Source organism: Musca domestica, unplaced genomic scaffold (assembly GCF_030504385.1).
Source record: "Musca domestica strain aabys unplaced genomic scaffold, Musca_domestica.polishedcontigs.V.1.1 37, whole genome shotgun sequence".
Lineage (NCBI taxonomy): Eukaryota > Metazoa > Arthropoda > Insecta > Diptera > Muscidae > Musca > Musca domestica.
Window position 1 is genome coordinate 8,668,693 of NW_026712321.1, and position 19,323 is coordinate 8,688,015.

Genomic DNA, 19,323 nt, shown 5'->3' on the forward strand with positions numbered 1-19,323 from the left:
CTAGATGAACTTTGCGGTGTCTTCTATACCCAGTAGACCATTTAGAGGATTTTTCTTAACATTGAGACCCTTCGTAGAAGTCTTTCTAAACATTGAGACCCATCTGAATGTCTTCTTATCGTTCAAGACTTTCTGCAAGTTTTAAGCAGAGGAGACCTTTAAGAAGTCTTTTTAATTGTAGGGATCTTGAGGGTGTTCTATATTCGGGAGATGATTTGAAAATCTTCTAAACTTAGAAGACCATGTGCAAGTTATAGAAACGGAGAAGATCTCCTACAGGAACATAGGCTTGATAGCACACGTGGGTGCCATATAATGCCACCGAAATATAAAATCAATATTAAGATTGAAGAAAATCCTGCCAGTATTGGTTATGATGGACATGTTATGGTTCCATCAATATCTTCAGGTTGGGCGCCATATGACATTAACTCGAGATTTTCTCGTTGGGCGCCATTGAATCCTTCCTTGCAAATCTTATCTCTTCTCGATATCGATAAGCAAATCAATGAAAAATTACGTTCAAGTTGAAGTTGGTCGCCATTCTGTATAGAGAGCATTGAAGGAAAAAATGTTATAAGTGCCAGAAATAGACAATTAATTCAGGCAGACGAACACCTACGGACAAATTGACGTTGGGTTTCATCTAATGCTATTGATATAAAAATGATTCTTAGTTCGAAAAAAGTTTCATATTGGGCGCCATTTTACATTTCGAAAATATTTATTTCTAAAAGCAGTATTATTTGTCGGGATGGAGCCGCAAGCTATTCTCTATAAACGATACCTCGAACAATTAGATCCAAGACAGAAATTTATAATATTCTTCTGGATGTAAAAAAATACTTTGGGTTCGCTATCGCCTGAATACCTTCCAGAGGCTTTCTTAAGTTTTTAAATGTTTTCTAAAAAAATATGGGCCTTCTGACCTCCTATAGCATGCAAAACCCTTGGGCCGGCAAACAATTGCCTAGACGAACTCCGAAACGTCCAGTTAAACAGTTAAAAAACTTACCAATAATGAATGAATGAAGTGCCTGGACATACTCGGTGCTGGCAAGTACTCATAAAACGTATCGTACTCACCCCAGCACAAACACTCATTCGCTCCATAACTTAAACGATACAAATGAGGCCATGTAAGGAAGAGTTTTTTTTTTTTTTCGTGACATGGCACATATGAGGAATTTTTGTGTGTCTGGGTTGGAACATCTTTCTTAATACGTTCGGCGTTTTGGTGGTGGCATGTGGTGGCATGTGGTGGCATGTGGTGGACGACTCTGGTGCTGGACGACAGGCATTGAGGCAACCACTTACCCTGTTAACCACCGGCAGCAGAAGCGAGGCAGTAGTGGTGAGTGTCTGCTAAAAACTATGACATGATCGGGTAATTAGTGGTTATACTATTGTTTGTTGTTGTAATACATAAAACCACCGGGCATAATATGTGGTTCGGGCCACATTTTGGTTCTTCTACGGAACTTGGTCCTTCCGTCTTTACAACCAACATTTTGTGTGTGTCGTGAAACACTAACCGTTTTCATGCAATAGCAGCAACATCATTCTGTCCCCCATAATGAAGTTCAACTTGCATGCAATTTCCTCCGCTACTGCTGGCGTTGCGACGCTCTCCTCTTTTTGGGTGGCAAGGTCTATAATTTCCTCCAAAGAAAAACACAAATATAAATGCCTTAATGCCTGCAGTATCATGAATACTTAAATAGCCTGGACGGGGCAAAGACATCCAGCATTGAAACAGAACAGAAACAGAATCGAATGGAACCTAGTGCATAGCGAAATAACAAGACCCGCTATTAAAATTTTATCATGCATGTATATTTGTTCGGAAACGAACTCGTACATATCTCATTTGGCTGGCATGTAATTTAGTATTCAATGAACTAAATATAGTTTATTATCGACGTTATCGAAGCCCGGTGTGGGCTAACTGCAAAACAAAGGTGGCGATGTAATTGCATTAACGCACTTGTCGAGTGCGGATGTCCTTACAATCAATTTGCAGGAGTTATGTTATGCACACGAAGGTAGAGGAGAATGGGGGATATATAATAAGTAGTTCCATTTGAAACGTTCTAACGAAACTATAGAGAATACTTGGCCCACATTCACATAATTTAAGTTGAAAATTTCATTGCTTTGGGAGGTATTGAATAGACAAATACTAAACTTGATTTAACGAGTATGAAATCAACTTGCCAGACGTCAAGGAAGTGGTCGGAAGAAAACAGCAACATCAGCAGAAATGGTTCGAAAAGTAAAGAAGCGACTTGATCGAAACCAGCGTCGCAGTGGCCGAAAAATGGCTCGTGAGCTGAACATATCGCCATTCCATTCCATTCGGCAAATATTGCAAAATGAGCTCGGGGTAAAGCCATTTCCAAAAAGTGCAAGAACTTACACAGAAGGAAGAAAATAGACTAAAAAGAGCTAAAGAGATTGCTTCGCTTGACCGAAAGTGGTGAATTGTCGAATTTGGTTTTCTCCGATGAGAAAACATTCGTTGTCCATCGTGTTTACTTGCCAAGGAGGTCAGCTGAAATGTGCACCTTCGGTTGTCCACCGTATTAATCGACCGTGGCATCAGAATAAATGCCGAATATTATCGCGAAAATATTCTGGAGGGTGTATTAAAGCCTTGGGCACGCAAACATTTTGTCCGCAGACCTTTGACATTCCAAAAGGACTCAGCACCATCGCACTCAGCACAAGCCACCCAAGAATGGTTACAAAATGAGGTTCCTCGTTTCATTTCCAGCGCACAATGGCCACCAAAAAATCTCCGGTTACCAATCCGTTGGACTATTGTGTCTGGAGTCGATCACCTCAAGCAAGCGCCTCGTCGGGAGTGGGCCAAAATGCCGCAGAGCAACATTCGGGCAGCGTGTGATGGATTCATTGGCCGTTTGAAGGCCATAATTCGTGCCAAAGGTGACCAATTCGAACAAATCTATTCTAAAACTTGATGTTTTTTCGACATTGTTTGTTTTCATTCAATAAAATTTGAAAAAAAAAATGTAAAAATTATCGCATTTGACTTTGTTGAAAATATATTTAATTAGTTATTGTTTACAGCTCTGGCAGGCCTTCAAAAACTTATTTAAAACGGAAAATTAATGTGGCTGATTGTCTATGAAAAGATTCCTTTAAAAAAACACACATTTTTAGCTTTAAATGTTCTTAAAAAATTTAGCTTTGAAAGCCCTTTTTAAGGACTCTGATAGTCCTTAAACATTTTTGTGGAAAAGTTTTTTTTTGCCCTGAAAATCTTTGGAAATATCTTCGAACAATGCAAGTTAGAGGTATTCCTTAAAAAATCTTCTTTTAAAAGTCTACATTTTGGCTTCAAAAAAATCATTGGAAAAATTTTCAAGAGATCCAAATTAAGAGCTCCGATAGTCCTCGAAAAAATCTTGTTTTAAAAGTTCACATTTTGACCTTGAAAAAGTTGACGTTTATTGCTTTGAGTCCTTGGATGCATGTTAAGGTCACTAATATTCTTTAAAAAAGCTCTTTATTTATTTTATTTTTTTTGGCTCCGAAAGTCCTTGGTAAAATACTAAAACAAGGCTGGGTATGTCTCTGAAAGTCCTTTTAATTTTTATTTATTATTTATAGTAATTTTTTATTATTTTTAATAAGAAATTTTAAGGAATATCAGTGTCCGGCTCTAGCTTTGAAATCCTTGAAAAAATCTTCAAGTGGTTCAAATTAAGTCCACTTTTTGTTTTAAAAGTCCACATTTTGGTTCTTATAGTCCTTGAAAAAGGACTGAAAGTCCTCAAAAACTCTTATTCAAAATGTAATTTTATACGAACTATCCCTACTCTGGCTTTGAAAGTTCTTGGAAAAATCTTCAAGAGCTCCAAATTAAGAGCTCTGTTACTCCTCGAAAAAATCTTGTTTTAAAAGTTCACATTGTGGTTCAGATAGAAATCCAGGATTTGAGAACTGGCCTTCTTCAAAAAGTCGTCTTAAAGATAATTTTAATTACTTCAAAAAGGAATAGAAAATTTGGGGCCCAACATTAACATTCTGATCCTTATAACCTTAATCTTCTTTTTGAAATAAATCTTAAAAACGTCCCTATGTTGGCTCTCATATTTCTTGAAAATAGTCCCAATGTCCAAGTCTTTATGAAATTAACGATTTGGGTCTTGGCAATCCTCAAAAATAGTCTTAACAAGTAAGCAAAGGCTATAGCCGTGCGGGGCCGACCATGTGATACCCTACTACACTACAATATGTTAGAAGTCCCTTTATGTCCAAATCCAATTTGGAAGATTTCGCTTTTGAAATCGTGTCACGGAGCACTGTCCAGATATTACCCCTAGCATTGTGACAGGAACATTTGCCCAATATTTACGTGCTGTTAGTTGTTACAGCTAAATATAATGCAATGTTCACCAAAAATGCTAACCCCTAAATATTTTGCGATCATCTTCAAAAACCAGAGGCCCCTCTGTATCTCCAAATTTGTATGTAATGTTGGTATTTTTTAACTTCATGCGAGATTTCGTGTCCTTTGGTTTCTATTTGTGAATTTTATAACGGCTGCAAAATCAGGAACATTTGTTTGTTGGTCCATTTCAACCCTAAATATATTGCGGACATCTTTGAAAACAATAGGCCCAGCCATTCTGAGCCTAACCCTGCCTTTATGAAAATTTTCGTGAGGATCGGACGATAATTTCAGTCTGTATATAATAACCACAACCTGTGTTGTAAGGTGAACAAATATTACAAAATATGCACTTCAATATTTTAAGTCAAATTGGAAAAATCGCATGCGATAAAATATATGAAAAAATAAAATTATGTCACAAAATGCAACAAAATTTATATTTACATCATTATTGGCATCTTTTTATGCGATTTTTTCAGATTTTATACTTTTATGCCAAGAGGGCATTCTGAATTGACAAAATTTGTCAAAATCGGTCCAGCCATTCTTCAGATATAAGCATTCTAGCTAGCATCCCCTTCCTTTGTATAGATATTATGCGATCATCTCCAAAAGCAATAGAGTTCTATTCTGGTTCCAGTCCCACCTCCATTCTAAATTTCGTGAAGATCGGGCCATAATTGCGACCTGTAGAGTGATTACAAATTAACATGGACAGACGGACAGACGGACGGACATACATAGCTAGATCGACTCAGCTCCGCGAGATAGGAAGATCCATATATACTTTCCTATGTGGGAAACCAATATTTCGTGGTGTTACATAATTTTGGGCCCAATCAAACTTATAATACCCCCAACACATAGTGTTGTAGGGTATAAAAATCATGTTGATTTAAATCAGAAAATTTGGCGCCCAACGTAAAAGTGGAAAAAAGAAACCCCTGTTTTTCTATTTTTTGCTCTTTAGAAATTACTGAGACCGTTTAAAGGACTAATAATTGTTCCCACCTTCTGCCCTAGCTTGCCCAGACCTGAACAATTGCTAAATGCTTTACTAGTTGTAGTTTCGAACTTTGTTTTCTTTTTTTCCTCCCAGTTTTTTTTTTCTCCTACCAAAAGCCAGTTGTTATAGCTTTTGGCCTTTTACGTTTGTTCGTCATTGCCATTGTGTCCTTTAGTTTTTCCTCTTCTTTATTTCTGTTGTAGTTTGTGTTGTTGCTGGTTGTTGTTGTTGTTGGTGGCCTTTGGCCAAAGATAGATATGGATTCGTGCATTGTTTAGTTGTTAATTTTAAACATTTTTTACAATTTATCGGTGATAATGATTTTATGGCTTATAGCCTCCAGATCATTAAACTGATTTCATAGTTTAAACTTGGCTAGATTGATTTTTCTGTGGCAAGGCCTAGAAATGAAAAAAAAATGGAATTTGGGCTTCTCATGATTTGTTTCGTGCCCGAGAGACAGCCATGAAGAGCGAACGACCTACCGACCGACCAACAGAAGTGCTGTGTCCTACTCAACTTGGTCATGCAGTGTGAAATAACCAAGTTAAGGGACTACCAGCAGATGATTTGCAGCGTTTTGTTTTTTCCCTTGGCTGGTGATGTTGGTGGCGGTCGTGTAGCTTGATTTTGTTTTTCATTCGACTGGGCTATCATCTGTGAGTTGTTGAAATTCCTGATTCGTGTTGTTTGTAATTTTCTGCTTATCAAAAGTTACAATTAATATGCTTTGTTTTTTGGTATCTTTGCTGTTCGTTTTTTTCTGCTTCTTGAAGGCAGGCGGACAGACATTTCCCTTTGGAGTCACTCGCTGATTGTTTTGGCAATCTTTTTTCCTGGATTTTTTTTTCTTAATTTTCATTTTTTTGTTTCCTTTTTTCGGGTCTTTGTTATATTTCATGTTGTTTTGTTGGCCATGATTTACTTGATACAGTCTCCCCCACCCCTCTCTCTCTCCTCCTTCTCTAAAAAATAAAACACAATGAGCTCTGTGTGTAACTTTGTCTTGGATAAGGTCCGTAGATATCTTTTGGCAAAGGATGTTAATTTTATTTCATAGCTTAGTTCGTTCAGTCGTTTCTTCGTTCGTTCGTTGCGTATCATCTTCATTGGAGCGTTACTAAAAACCATAACAAAGCTCTCTCGGTCCTTATCTAAAGTGGATTTGTAATTTTAAAGGATTGTGAGAACCAAGAAATAAAGTAAATTTTATTATGACCCTTGGAAATCCTTGAAAAGGAAGCAAAAAAAAAACAAAGGTTTCGAAGAAGATTTTTCACATAAGATAATTTGCTGATTTACATTGTAGCGGATTGTATAGGAGGTGTTGGGCCTTTTTCCCTTGTGCCTTTTTCCCATTTGTTTTTTTGTTCCAGAGTTATATATAAATTTTATGAAAATGGGATTCCAAAAGAAAAAATATCGAGGAATGATTAAATTGTCGAAATAAAATTATCAAGAGAGCTGAACTTGTGATCATGAGATTACCTTTATAATGTCCCAATGAAGTAGATGGTCCAATAACTACAGAATGCCCATTGTAGGTATTCTCAATATTAAAGCGGATCTTAGGAAGGTTTTAGATTTAGTAGGCCCTCGTTTAATGCCATTTAGAGCTCTTGGAATAATCAATAAACACCTTTTTCTTAATTTTTTTTGCAAAAAAAATCGAAGCTGAAAGATAAAAATCCTATAAAAAATGGGACCTTGGGCGCCATTTGGAACATGTACAGAAAAACTCCTGTATTAAATTTGTTATTATATGATGCAGAATGTTTTTTGGGTTATGGCATTACGTCTGGTCATTGGTAAGACAAACAAGTAAGCAAAGGCTACAGTCGAGCGGGGCCGACCGTTGAATACCCTACAACACTATAATAAACGATACAGTTTATATGGGCGAGATACTCGGAAGGATTCCACAAGATATTGTGACAAATAATAAAAGAAAACCATCAGGTTTCGTTCTCTAATTATCGAATAATAGCAACTTTAACTAATTTGCTCATTTCCAATTTATTGGAAGATGTTGCACGTAAATGGTCTTCCTAGATCTGGAACCAATATTTCCCAAAGACCCATAGTCTCTCAGAAGTGGCAAAAGATTAACATTTATTATTGGTTTTTGACTGAAACGCATCTATATGAGATACACACATTTGACTATTTTCTTCAACGAAATCAGCGTTAATGAAATAGTCAGAAGTGCGTCTTTCCTGTATTTGTGAAATCTCCAAAAAGTCACTGGAATGGACATTTTCGTATTTTGTCTACAAAAGTGGGCAAACTATTTCACACATTGAATATTTTTGGATGGCCATCCAAAACTGCTTGGCTTTTTGCAAAGCCCGTAAACCCCCATTCAAATGTGCGTGAGGATCGGGCAATAATTACGACCTGCTGACAATTTTGCAGTTTTTTTGGTCCATTTCAACCCCTAAATATATGGCGATCATCTCCAAAAAGAGTAGGCTTCTATTCTGACCCTCATCTGATCCCCATGCAAAATTTCGTTAGGATCGGGCCATAAATGCGATCTGTATATGATATCCTGATATCCTAACTACTTAGCTTTGTTAGCTGTAGAAATATTACCAAATGTTTAATTCAAAATGAAAATATGCCAAAAATATGACAAAATTGAAAAAAATATGAGAAAAATTTACAAAATCAATATTTTCATCTTTAGAGAGATATTTTTATGCGATTTTTTAGACGTTGTTTCTTTCCTGGCAAGAGGTCATTCTGAATTAATGAGAACTGTCGAAATCAGTTTAGCCGTTTCGACATATAAGAGATCTTTCAAGCATATCTTCTTTGATAGACATATATATCGCACATATTTTGCTATATATTCGATTTGTTAGATCTTAACATCAATGTCAAGATCAGAAGTAACCTTGTCATGGCTTTGTGATTTTGCCGGGATTTAAAATATTTGCGGTTTAATGAAAAATTTTGAATTTTTTCAACACAAAAGATATGGTCTATTTTACCCGCTAAATATTATCCGATGACCACCCCCGCCCTAAACTCTAGCTACATGCGAAGTTCCGCGTCGATTGGTCTATAATTGCGACCTGTATAGCTACTGCAAAATCCAACATTTCTTCAGTTTTTGGTCCATTTCGACCCCTAAATATTATGCGATCATCTCCAAAAGAAATAGGGTTCTATTCTGACCCTAGCCCCACCTCCATTCTATATTTCGTGAAGATCGGTCCATAATTGCGACCTGTAGAGTGATTACAAATTAACATGGACAGACGGACAGACGGACGGACGGACATACATAGCTAGATCGACTCAACTCGGCGAGATAGGAAGATCCATATATACTTTCCTATATGGGAAATCAATATTTCGAGGTGTTACATAATTTTGGGCCCAATCAAACTTATAATACCCCCAACACATAGTGTTGTAGGGTATAAAAATCGGACGTCATTGATGTTGAAAATTGAAGTGGAAACAATAAATTGTACACGTTGTACGCCATTAGATACTGGAATAAATAATGAATACCTCTGATAAATTTGTAGTCGAAAGGAGATCTAGTCACGTTAAAATATGAAATAATTTCTCTGGTAATTCACGTTGGGCGCCATTTGGCATGTCTTTAGTATTTTTGTTGAAAAATAGATAATAATTTAGTCGAAAAGGTTAAATATTTTTAACAATCGATCCGCTGAATATTTTTTTCAAGTTACTATTTTCACGTTGGCCGCCACTCTGCATAAAAAATCTAATAATAGGATGATTAAGTGGTCTTCTTTTCTATAAAGAAAATTCTGTAACAGAAATTTTATCTATAAAAGGCTTTTAAAAGATAGTCAATTTATAGTGGTCCTGTAAATGGTATTCTAGGTATAGAAGATCTGTAGAAGGTGTTATATCTGTATAAGGTCCGTAAGAGGCATTCCTGCTTAAAAAGTCTTGACAGGTTTTTTTTTCAGATGGTCCTTAGAAAGCCCTCTAACTATAGAAGATTTTTGTAACGTAGAAACCTTCTGCATCTAGAATAGCTTAGAAAGGCCTTAGGGGTATAGAAGACTTTTGCCATAATGTCGTTCTACACCCGAGGACCTACGAAAGAGACCTTTTACAGATCCTGTAAAATGTCTTTTAGGTATAGATGTAAATAAAAATGTATAGTCCTCTTACTATAGAAGATCTTTAGAACATACAAGAGCTTTGGAAATCCTTCTCGACCTAGAATAGTTTAGGAGGCCTTTCTGGATATGGATGACTTTTATAAGGCTTTCGGCTAAATGTGCCACTACACGTGAGAATCTTCGGAAAGAGGACTTTTACCTACCAGAGTCAATCTAAAGATCCTGTAAAAGGTCTTTTAGGCATATGATTAAACAAGGGAGGTTCTAGGGATAGAATATCTCTAAAAGGTCTTGTAGCTGTATAAGACCCTTGAAAGGCCCTCAAGCATTAAAAATCTTAAAAATAATTTTAGCTTTAGATGTTCCTCAGAAAATCTTAGGAACATAGAAGACCTTTTGTAAAACATTCTGGATATGAAATAGTCAAGGCAAGGCTTTATGGGTTTAGACCACTTATAAAAGACTTTTGGCTAAATGTCCCTCTACACATGAGGGCCTAAGAAAAAAGGACTTTTACTTCTAAGAGTCCTTTTTAAGGTCCTGCAAAATGTATTTTAGGTATAGAAGTAAAATAAAAGGTGTTATAGGGATAGAAGATAAGTAAAAGGTTTACAGCTGTTTTAGACTCGTAAGAGGTCTTCCAGCTTAAAAGTCTTGTAAAGGCAACTTTAAGAAGAATTTCGACAACGTTAAGAAGACCTTCTACTCATGGGGACATACAAAAGGTCTTCAATGTAAAGCAGACTACGAAAAGAAAATCTTTACCTATAACCAAACCTCCGAAGGTCCTGTAAAAGGTACTAAGGCAAAGAAGACTCTTAAGAGGACTTGAAAAGGTCTTCTGTCTTGGGGTTTGATTAAAGAAGAGATTTGAAACATTTATAAGACTTTTGAGAGACCTTGTGTATTTCGAATACATTGTGATGGGTTTCTCGGTACAGAGGACCTTCAAAAGATCCTATTCCAAAATACCTTTTGGAATGTCTTCTACTCTTTCCAGAAGACTTTCACCTATAGAAGTACTGATTAAGGTCCTCTACAGCTTGATGGCCCTTTCCTCCAGATTTAAAAGGCACGAAAATGTCTTTTGGCTATTGGCGCGCTTTGCGATTTCAAAAATCTTATGTATTTAGAATACATTGTGATGGGTTTCTCGGAACTGAGGACCTTCGAAAGACCTTATGGTAAAGTATTTATTGGAAGATTTCCGGTGCTAGAAGACTTGTTATATTTAGAATTCCTTCCATGGAGTAAAAGACCTATTTAAAGTATTCCAAAGCTAGAATAGCTTTCAAAGATACTTGGGTATCCTTTGAAGGTCTTTTCTATCTGCTTATTTTTTATGGATCCTCTCTAACTTGAAGACCCTTTTTTCAGATTTTAAAAGCCTGAAAAACCCTTTTGGAAAGCCTCCTGTATTTATTATACATTGCGATGGGTTACTGAGTATAGAGGAACTTCGGAAGAGCTTCGCCTAAAAAAATCTTTTGGAAGGCCTTCTAGCATCAGGGCATCTCCTGTCATTATAAATCCTTCCAAAACTGCTCTCTTTATTATTTAATCTATATTATATGCAGGCTGGTTGTTATTAAAAATGGACTAATGTAATTTCACGATTAGGTATAGCCCCCATATAACGGTACCTCCCGATTTTCGGCGTTTTGAAGATTCTGCTATAATTTCCAACCAAAGCAGCTAAAACTTGTCATTTGGGATTCTTATAATGTCTGTTCTCTTCTTGCAAAAATTTTTCGATTCAAGTCTACTAATTGGTGTTAGACCCCATAACGGCCCCTCTCGATTTTCGGTAATTTTGAAGTCTCTGCCACTATTTTCATCTTTGATAAAAATAGTAGAGGAGGGTATAAAAAGTTCGGTCCGGCCGAACTTAAAGTTCTTTTTACTTTTTACACAATCTAAACTTCTTCAATAGCATCTCAGATGTCTTTTTCAAAGCTTGGAGGTCTTCTAACTTTCTTTTTGAGGCATCTTGAAAGTCGAAAGGCATGCAGTTTGAAAAGGGCGTTGGGCGCGGAAAATATATTTATAAGAAATCTGTGTTTAAAGTTTGACTTGAAAAAAATATTTTAAAAAAATCTTCGTTCATAGATGGTCTATGAAAAAATATTTTTAAAAAATCCATGTTTATAAATGGTCTATAATAAATATTTCTAAAAAAATCCACGTTAATAAATGGCTCTTCAAAGAATATTTTTAAAAAATCCACGTTTCAAAAAATATTTTTAAAAAATCCACGTTTCAAAACATATTATTAAAAAATCCACGTTTCAAAAAATATTTTTAAAAAATCCACGTTTCAAAACATATTATTAAAAATCCACGTTTCAAAAAATATTTTTAAAAAATCCACGTTTGTAAATGGCTCTTCAAAAAATATTTTTAAAAAATCCACATTTATAGATGGTCTGTGAAAAAATATTTTTAATAAATCCACATTTATAGATGGTCTGTGAAAAAATATTTTTAAAAAATCCACGTTTATATATGAGACCTAAAAAATATTTTTAAAAAATCCACGTTTATATATGAGACCTAAAAAATATTTTTAAAAAATCCACGTTTGTAAATGGCTCTTCAAAAAATATTTTTAAAAAATCCACATTTATAGATGGTCTGTGAAAAAATATTTTTAAAAAATCCACATTTATAGATAGTCTGTGAAAAAATATTTTTAAAAAATCCACGTTTATATATGAGACCTAAAAAATATTTTTAAAAAATCCACGTTTATAAATGGCTCTTCAAAAAATATTTTTAAAAAATCCACGTTTATAAATGGCTCTTCAAAAAATATTTTCATGAAATCCACGTTTATAAATGGCTCTTCAAAAAATATTTTCATGAAATCCACGTTTATAAATGGCTCTTCAAAAAATATTTTTAAAAAATCCACGTTTATAATGGCTCTTCAAAAAATATTTTTAAAAAATCCACATTTATAGATGGTCTGTGAAAAAATATTTTTAAAAAATCCACGTTTATATATGAGACCTAAAAAATATTTTTAAAAAATCCACGTTTATAAATGGCTCTTCAAAAATATTTTTAAAAAATCCACGTTTATAAATGGCTCTTCAAAAAATATTTTTAAAAAATCCACGTTAATAAATGCCTCTTCAAAAAATATTTTTAAAAAATCCACGTTTATAGATGGTCTGTGGAAAAATATTTGTAAAAAATCCACGTTTCTATATGGACCTTAAAATTAGGAGATGCCGTTGTAAGGGTGCATTTGTCTACTACAGATTATAAAGACTTTATTAATTAATTACACTAAACTCACCCCCACCTCCTGCCATCCTTAGCTCTCTCACCACCACAAAATAGACCAATTAAACAAACCTGTCCCAAACATCGATAATAAAAACCCCTGACACCGACAACAATAGAAAATTAATAGTTTTCCCAGAGTCAATGTCAAGATCAAAGCCACCATTGGAAAACTCAAATCCGGTAAAACGCCAAGCATTTTCAAAACTAATTAAGTAATTTTCTTCTTTTGTTTTGTCTGGGCCATGGACAGATGTTTTTGCTCGAAGGCTAAGTCGGTTGTTGTTTTTGTAAAGTAAATTATATGACTTTATAAATTATTCGTTAATAAAAAGAAAAACCACCATTGCTGGCTGGCAGGCTGGCTGGCCGGTCAGAGGAAAACCTAATGGCAAAGTAACACCAGCTACCGACCGTCAAACCAAACCAAACCAAACAACCTACCAACAACAACTTCACTCACTACGGCCAACATAAATGCCAGGTAGGAAAAAATAATTGCCACAGTAAAAATGGCCCAGGCTGAGATGTTGTGGCTGGCTGAGGAATGGTGGTGCTGGTTGTACTGGTGATGGTGGCAACATTGTCGTTTTGGCGGCGCTGTTTGTAACCGGAGTCTTTTAACCCAGTTTAAAGCAGCGGCAACAGCAAGAAATCACGATTTCCAAGCAAAGTTGGTGGCAACAACGGTTTACTTGGCATACCAAACATTTCATTCAGCATTTTCGTTGGTCTTCTCAAAGAAGAGGAGGTCTTCTCAAAGAAGACCAGGAGGTCTTCTCATAGAAGACCAGGAGGTCTTCTCACAGAAGTCCAGGAGGTCTTCTCACAGAAGTCCAGGAGGTCTTCTCATAGAAGACCAGGAGGTCTTCTCATAGAAGACCAGGAGGTCTTCTCACAGAAGTCCAGGAGGTCTTCTCACAGAAGTCCAGGAGGTCTTCTCATAGAAGACCAGGAGGTCTTCTCACAGAAGTCCAGGAGGTCTTCTCATAGAAGACCAGGAGGTCTTCTCACAGAAGTCCAGGAGGTCTTCTCATAGAAGGCCAGGAGGTCTTCTCATAGAAGGCCAGGAGGTCTTCTCATAGAAGGCCAGGAGGTCTTCTGATAGAAGACCAGTAGGACTTTTCATAGAAGGCCAGGAGGTCTTCTCATAGAAGGCCAGGAGGTCTTCTCATAGAAGGACAGGAGGTCTTCTCAGAGAATGGTGGTGCTGGTTGTACTGGTGATGGTGGCAACATTGTCGTTTTGGCGGCGCTGTTTGTAACCGGAGTCTTTTAACCCAGTTTAAAGCAGCGGCAACAGCAAGAAATCACGATTTCCAAGCAAAGTTGGTGGCAACAACGGTTTACTTGGCATACCAAACATTTCATTCAGCATTTTCGTTGAATATTTTCAAATGATAAATGTTCGAAGTGGAAACAATGCAGGCTGCCTGCCTAGATGGCGGGCTTGGTCATTTGCTTTGCTGAGCTTAACTGTCGATCTATTGCGGCTGAATGTTTCACATTACAGTAAATACTCATAAATCATATGTCAGGCGTGTGTTGTGGTGCGGTGTGGTGTGGTGTGGAGTAGTTGCAACGACCCAACTATGTTGGCACTGGCGTTGCCATGTCATGCAGCAAGCTTGTACAATGGCTCATACAACTTGGATGTTTTTGTTGTTTGTCATGTGCCTACAACAACACCACCAATAAATACACACACCCCAAATCTGATGACATTGGACAAGTTGTCGATTTCAGTGAAGTGTTAGCCCGAACAAATATTTGCGAGTTGGAGTACAAAGGAGTCATGATGTGAGCCCCAGACAAATGCTGGCTGCGATTTTCGCCAAAAGTCTGGTGGTTAGTCATTTTAGGTTGTTGATGTTGCAGCTGATTGTTCTGGCGAAATATTTATTCATAGCTGAATTATTGAGGGTGTTCTGTCATTGCTCCCACAATATTAATGGTCAACGTCAGATGGAGAATTTAATTTGTTTACAATTTTTATAAAAAAATAAGTTCATTCTGGTAGAAGGGACTGAGAAATAAGATATAGCTAGACATATGCTTATAGGTCTTTTCATAGAAGCAGGTCTTTTCTTAGAAGACCAATAGCAGGTCTTTTCATAGAAGACCAGCAGAAGCTCTTCTCATAGAAGACCAGGTGGTCTTCTTATAGAAGACCTGAAAAAGGAAAAAAGTCATCTCATAGCATTCTCAAAAAGACCCTAAGGTCTTCTTATAGAGAAGACCAGAAAAATGTCTTCTTACAGAGAAAACCTGATGGTATTCTAAGAGAGAAAACAAGGAGAAGGTCTTTTCATAGAGGACCAAAAGAACATATTCTCATAGAAGACCAGAACAACGTCTTCTCATAGTTTTCTCATGAAGACCCGAAGGTTTTCTCATGGAAAAGACCCGAAGGTCTCCTTATAGAAGACCAGAGGGTCCTCTTATAGAGAATATCAGAAGCAGATCTTCTCATAGAAAACCTGAAAGAAGTTCTCTCATAGAAAACCAGGGGTTTTTCTCATAGAAGACAAGAAGAAGATTTCTAGAAGCAGATCTTCCCAAAGAAGACCTGAAGAAAGTATTCTCATAGAAGACCAGGGGTTCTTCTCATAAAAGAGAAAAAGAAGGTTTTCTCATAGAAGACCTGGAGAAGGTCTTCTCATAGAAGACTGGAAGGTCTTCTGATAGAAGATCAGGAGGTTTTCTCATAGAACCCCAGGATGTTTTTTTTTTATTGAAGACCTGTAGGTCTTTTCATAGAAGACCAGTAGGTCTTCTCATAGAGGCCAGGAGGTCTTCTCATAGAGGCCAGGAGGTCTTCTCATAGAAGGCCAGGAGGTCTTCTCATAGAAGACCAGGAGGTCTTCTCATAGAAGGCCAGGAGGTCTTCTCATAGAAGGCCAGGAGGTCTTCTCATAGAAGGCCAGGAGGTCTTCTCATAGAAGGCCAGGAGGTCTTCTCATAGAAAGCCAGGAGGTCTTCTCATAGAAGGCCAGGAGGTCTTCTCATAGAAGGCCAGGAGGTCTTCTCATAGAAGGCCAGGAGGTCTTCTCATAGAAGGCTAGGAGGTCTTCTCATAGAAGGCCAGCAGGTCTTCTCATAGAAGGCCAGCAGGTCTTCTCATAGAAGGGCAGCAGGTCTTCTCATAGAAGGGCAGGAGGTCTTCTCATAGAAGGGCAGGAGGTCTTCTCATAGAAGGCCAGCAGGTCTTCTCATAGAAGGCCAGCAGGTGTTCTCATAGAAGGCCAGCAGGTCTTCTCATAGAAGGCCAGCACGTCTTCTCATAGAAGGGCAGGAGGTCTTCTCATAGAAGGCCAGCAGGTCTTCTCATAGAAGGCCAGGAGGTCTTCTCATAGAAGGCCAGCAGGTCTTCTCATTGAAGGCCAGCAGGTCTTCTCATAGAAGGCCAGGAGGTCTTCTCATAGAAGGCCAGCAGGTCTTCTCATAGAAGGCCAGGAGGTCTTCTCATAGAAGGCCAGCAGGTCTTCTCATAGAAGGCCAGCAGGTCTTCTCATAGAAGGCCAGCAGGTCTTCTCATAGAAGGCCAGCAGGTCTTCTCATAGAAGGCCAGGAGGTCTTCTCATAGAAGGCCAGGAGGTCTTCTCATAGAAGGCCAGCAGGTCTTCTCATAGAAGGCCAGGAGGTCTTCTCATAGAAGGCCAGGAGGTCTTCTCATAGAAGGCCAGGAGGTCTTCTCATAGAAGGCCAGGAGGTTTTCTCATAGAAGGCCAGGAGGTCTTCTCATAGAAGGCCAGGAGGTCTTCTCATAGAAGGCCAGCAGGTCTTCTCATAGAATGCCAGCAGGTCATCTCATAGAAGGCCAGCAGGTCATCTCATAGAAGGCCAGCAGGTCTTCTCATAGAAGGCCAGCAGGTCTTCTCATAGAAGGCCAGCAGGTCTTCTCATAGAAGGCCAGCAGGTCTTCTCATAGAAGGCCAGCAGGTCTTCTCATAGAAGGCCAGCAGGTCTTCTCATAGAAGGCCAGCAGGTCTTCTCATAGAAGGCCAGCAGGTCTTCTCATAGAAGGCCAGCAGGTCTTCTCATAGAAGGCCAGCAGGTTTCTCATAGAAGGCCAGCAGGTCTTCTCATAGAAGGCCAGCAGGTCTTCTCATAGAAGGCCAGCAGGTCTTCTCATAGAAGGCCAGCAGGTCTTCTCATAGAAGCCAGCAGGTCTTCTCATAGAAGGCCAGGAGGTCTTCTCATAGAAGGCCAGGAGGTCTTCTCATAGAAGGCCAGGAGGTCTTCTCATAGAAGGCCAGGATGTCTTCTCATAGAAGACCAGGAGGTCTTCTTATAGAAGACCAAGAGGTCTTCTTATAGAAGTCCAAGAGGTCTTCTCATAGAAGGCCGGAAGGTCTTCTCATAGAAGGCCGGAAGGTCTTCTCATAGAAGGCCGGAAGGTCTTCTCATAGAAGGCCGGAAGGTCTTCTCATAGAAGGCCGGAAGGTCTTCTCATAGAAGGCCGGAAGGTCTTCTCATAGAAGGCCGGAAGGTCTTCTCATAGAAGGCCGGAAGGTCTTCTCATAGAAGGCAAGAAGGTCTTCTCATAGAAGGCTAGGAGGTCTTCTCATAGAAGACCAGAAGAGGATCTTTTTATAGAAGACCAAAAGGACTTCTCTAAGGAAAACTAGAAGGTCTTCTCATAGATGACCCGAAGGTATTCTCATAAAAGACCCTAATGTTTTCTTATACCTCCTAAGGAAGGTATCTTCTTTTTTAAATTTCTCTCTCTTTCAAACATTTGTTATTCATTAATAATTCCTCATTTCTCTCACTTACCTTCATCGTTGGGATTTCCTCTCTCAGCGCCGGCAATTAATTTGCCATGATAAACTCTGTCATTAGGATGCTGGACAATGACATTATTCAAGATGGACTCATCGCCTTCATTGATATCGGCATTATCGTCCAGGCCGCCACCGGCCATTAAATCGCCGTTATTATTGTTGTTTGCTTCATCCGGCTGGGCGATGGGTACATCGGCTGCTGCAACGCCATCATCATCATCATTGGCGCCACCTCCACCAGCCACACCAGGATTGTTGGCAACACCAAAACCACCACCGGCCTCAAAGGCTCCGGCCTCACGTTCATAGGTGTCCACTTGATTGTTGGCCAAACCGGAACCGGCAACAATGGCTGCTGCTCCATTGCCGGCTGCAGCACCACCGAAACGCTGCCACGGCAGATTCATGGCATTCCATTTGTTTGTGGCCGCCGGATCACGGCGTGCATCATCGGTGTAAATGAAGAATGCAACGAAAAACCAAATGGCCATCAAAATGGCAATTATTTTCACAATTGAAGTGGAACGTCGTCGCCATATAAAAGCCATTTTCGTTGTTTTCGTCGAAGAAGAGAGTGGGGTGAGAGTAAGAGAGAAAAAAGTGGAACAAGTGCGGGAGGAAATGGTCTGTAAACAATGGCAATTAACAAATGCTCTTGAGGTTTGTTTTTGTTTTTCGTTCTAAGCTAAGGCTGCTATGGAAGCGGTTTCTTCTTCTTCTTCCTCGCGCTTAAACGAAACTAGGTCTTTGTTACCGGCTATGCTATATTTGTGTCATACTTTTGTGCTTGAGTGTAGTTTAATTACATTTGGCAGCTTGAATTGCATGTGGGGCTTTTGTGGAGGTCCTCTCCTTCCTTGCTTCGGGTTCTCTTCGTTTTGTGACAACAAAGGATATGTCACTTTTCAAGTGTTCAAAGGAAATATCCTGGCTGCCTTTCTATTGTCCTCGTTTTTTTTGGAAGATTTTTTTTGTTGGACGCCTTTGCGCGAATTTCCGTTTACTTGTCTGCCTTACTTTTATGAATGTTGATTTGTTACTTTTCCTCTTTTCTCTCTTTTTTTCTTTGTCTGGCAAGTTCTTTGTTAGTTGGGTTTTTTGTTTTGAGCTTTACAGTTTTTTTGTTGTGCTATTGTTGTTTTGTATCCTCCAAAATATCCTTTTTTATTGGAGTTTGTTTGTGTTTTTGTTGTGCTGGTTAGCCTTCATTGCTCATAGTTTTGTGCCTGGATTGTTATGCTCCATCCCATCCCATTGCTTAACTCACAGCTTTAAATGGCTTAGTTTTGTTGTGACATTTGGGGTTTGCCAGCCTCTGCTCTGCTTCGCGTTTATCGTTTGCTAGTTTCGTCCTCCTTTTTTAATTGTTTAAGCTTCTAATTGTTTTGGGTCATTTGCTTAAATACTCTCGAGGAATATGTCCTGCCGGCTTGAACTGATAGCTGCTAGTCCACCACCCTGCTCTGTCTTGGGACTTGTTGAAAAGTGCCTTTATCTGCTTTATTTTCGTCCCTGTCTAGCATTTCACAGCGCGGACATTGCTAGTTTTTAGCTGTAAATAAACAAAAGAGAATAAAAACAATTTAATTAGAATGGAAGGAGAAGGAAAAAGAAAATAAATTGATGGAACAATGAAATACTTTTATGGCTGGGAAGGAAGTAAAAGGGATAACAATTCGAGGAGATATGACAAAAACAACAA

The 19,323-nt window shown here is 38.3% G+C and overlaps 1 protein-coding gene across 2 annotated transcripts in view; it reads right to left on the reverse strand.

The window, feature by feature from the left end:
* Nucleotides 1-19,323, reverse strand: part of LOC101892488 (putative polypeptide N-acetylgalactosaminyltransferase 9) — a 290,344-nt gene that overhangs the window by 137,059 nt on the left and 133,962 nt on the right. For both annotated transcript variants that reach the window (XM_059126100.1, XM_059126099.1), the window contains exon 3: nucleotides 17,614-19,173. In XM_059126100.1, the coding sequence (XP_058982083.1) occupies nucleotides 17,614-18,169 (556 nt within the window). In that variant the 5' untranslated portion in view covers nucleotides 18,170-19,173. The remainder of the gene's footprint in view (nucleotides 1-17,613; nucleotides 19,174-19,323) is intronic.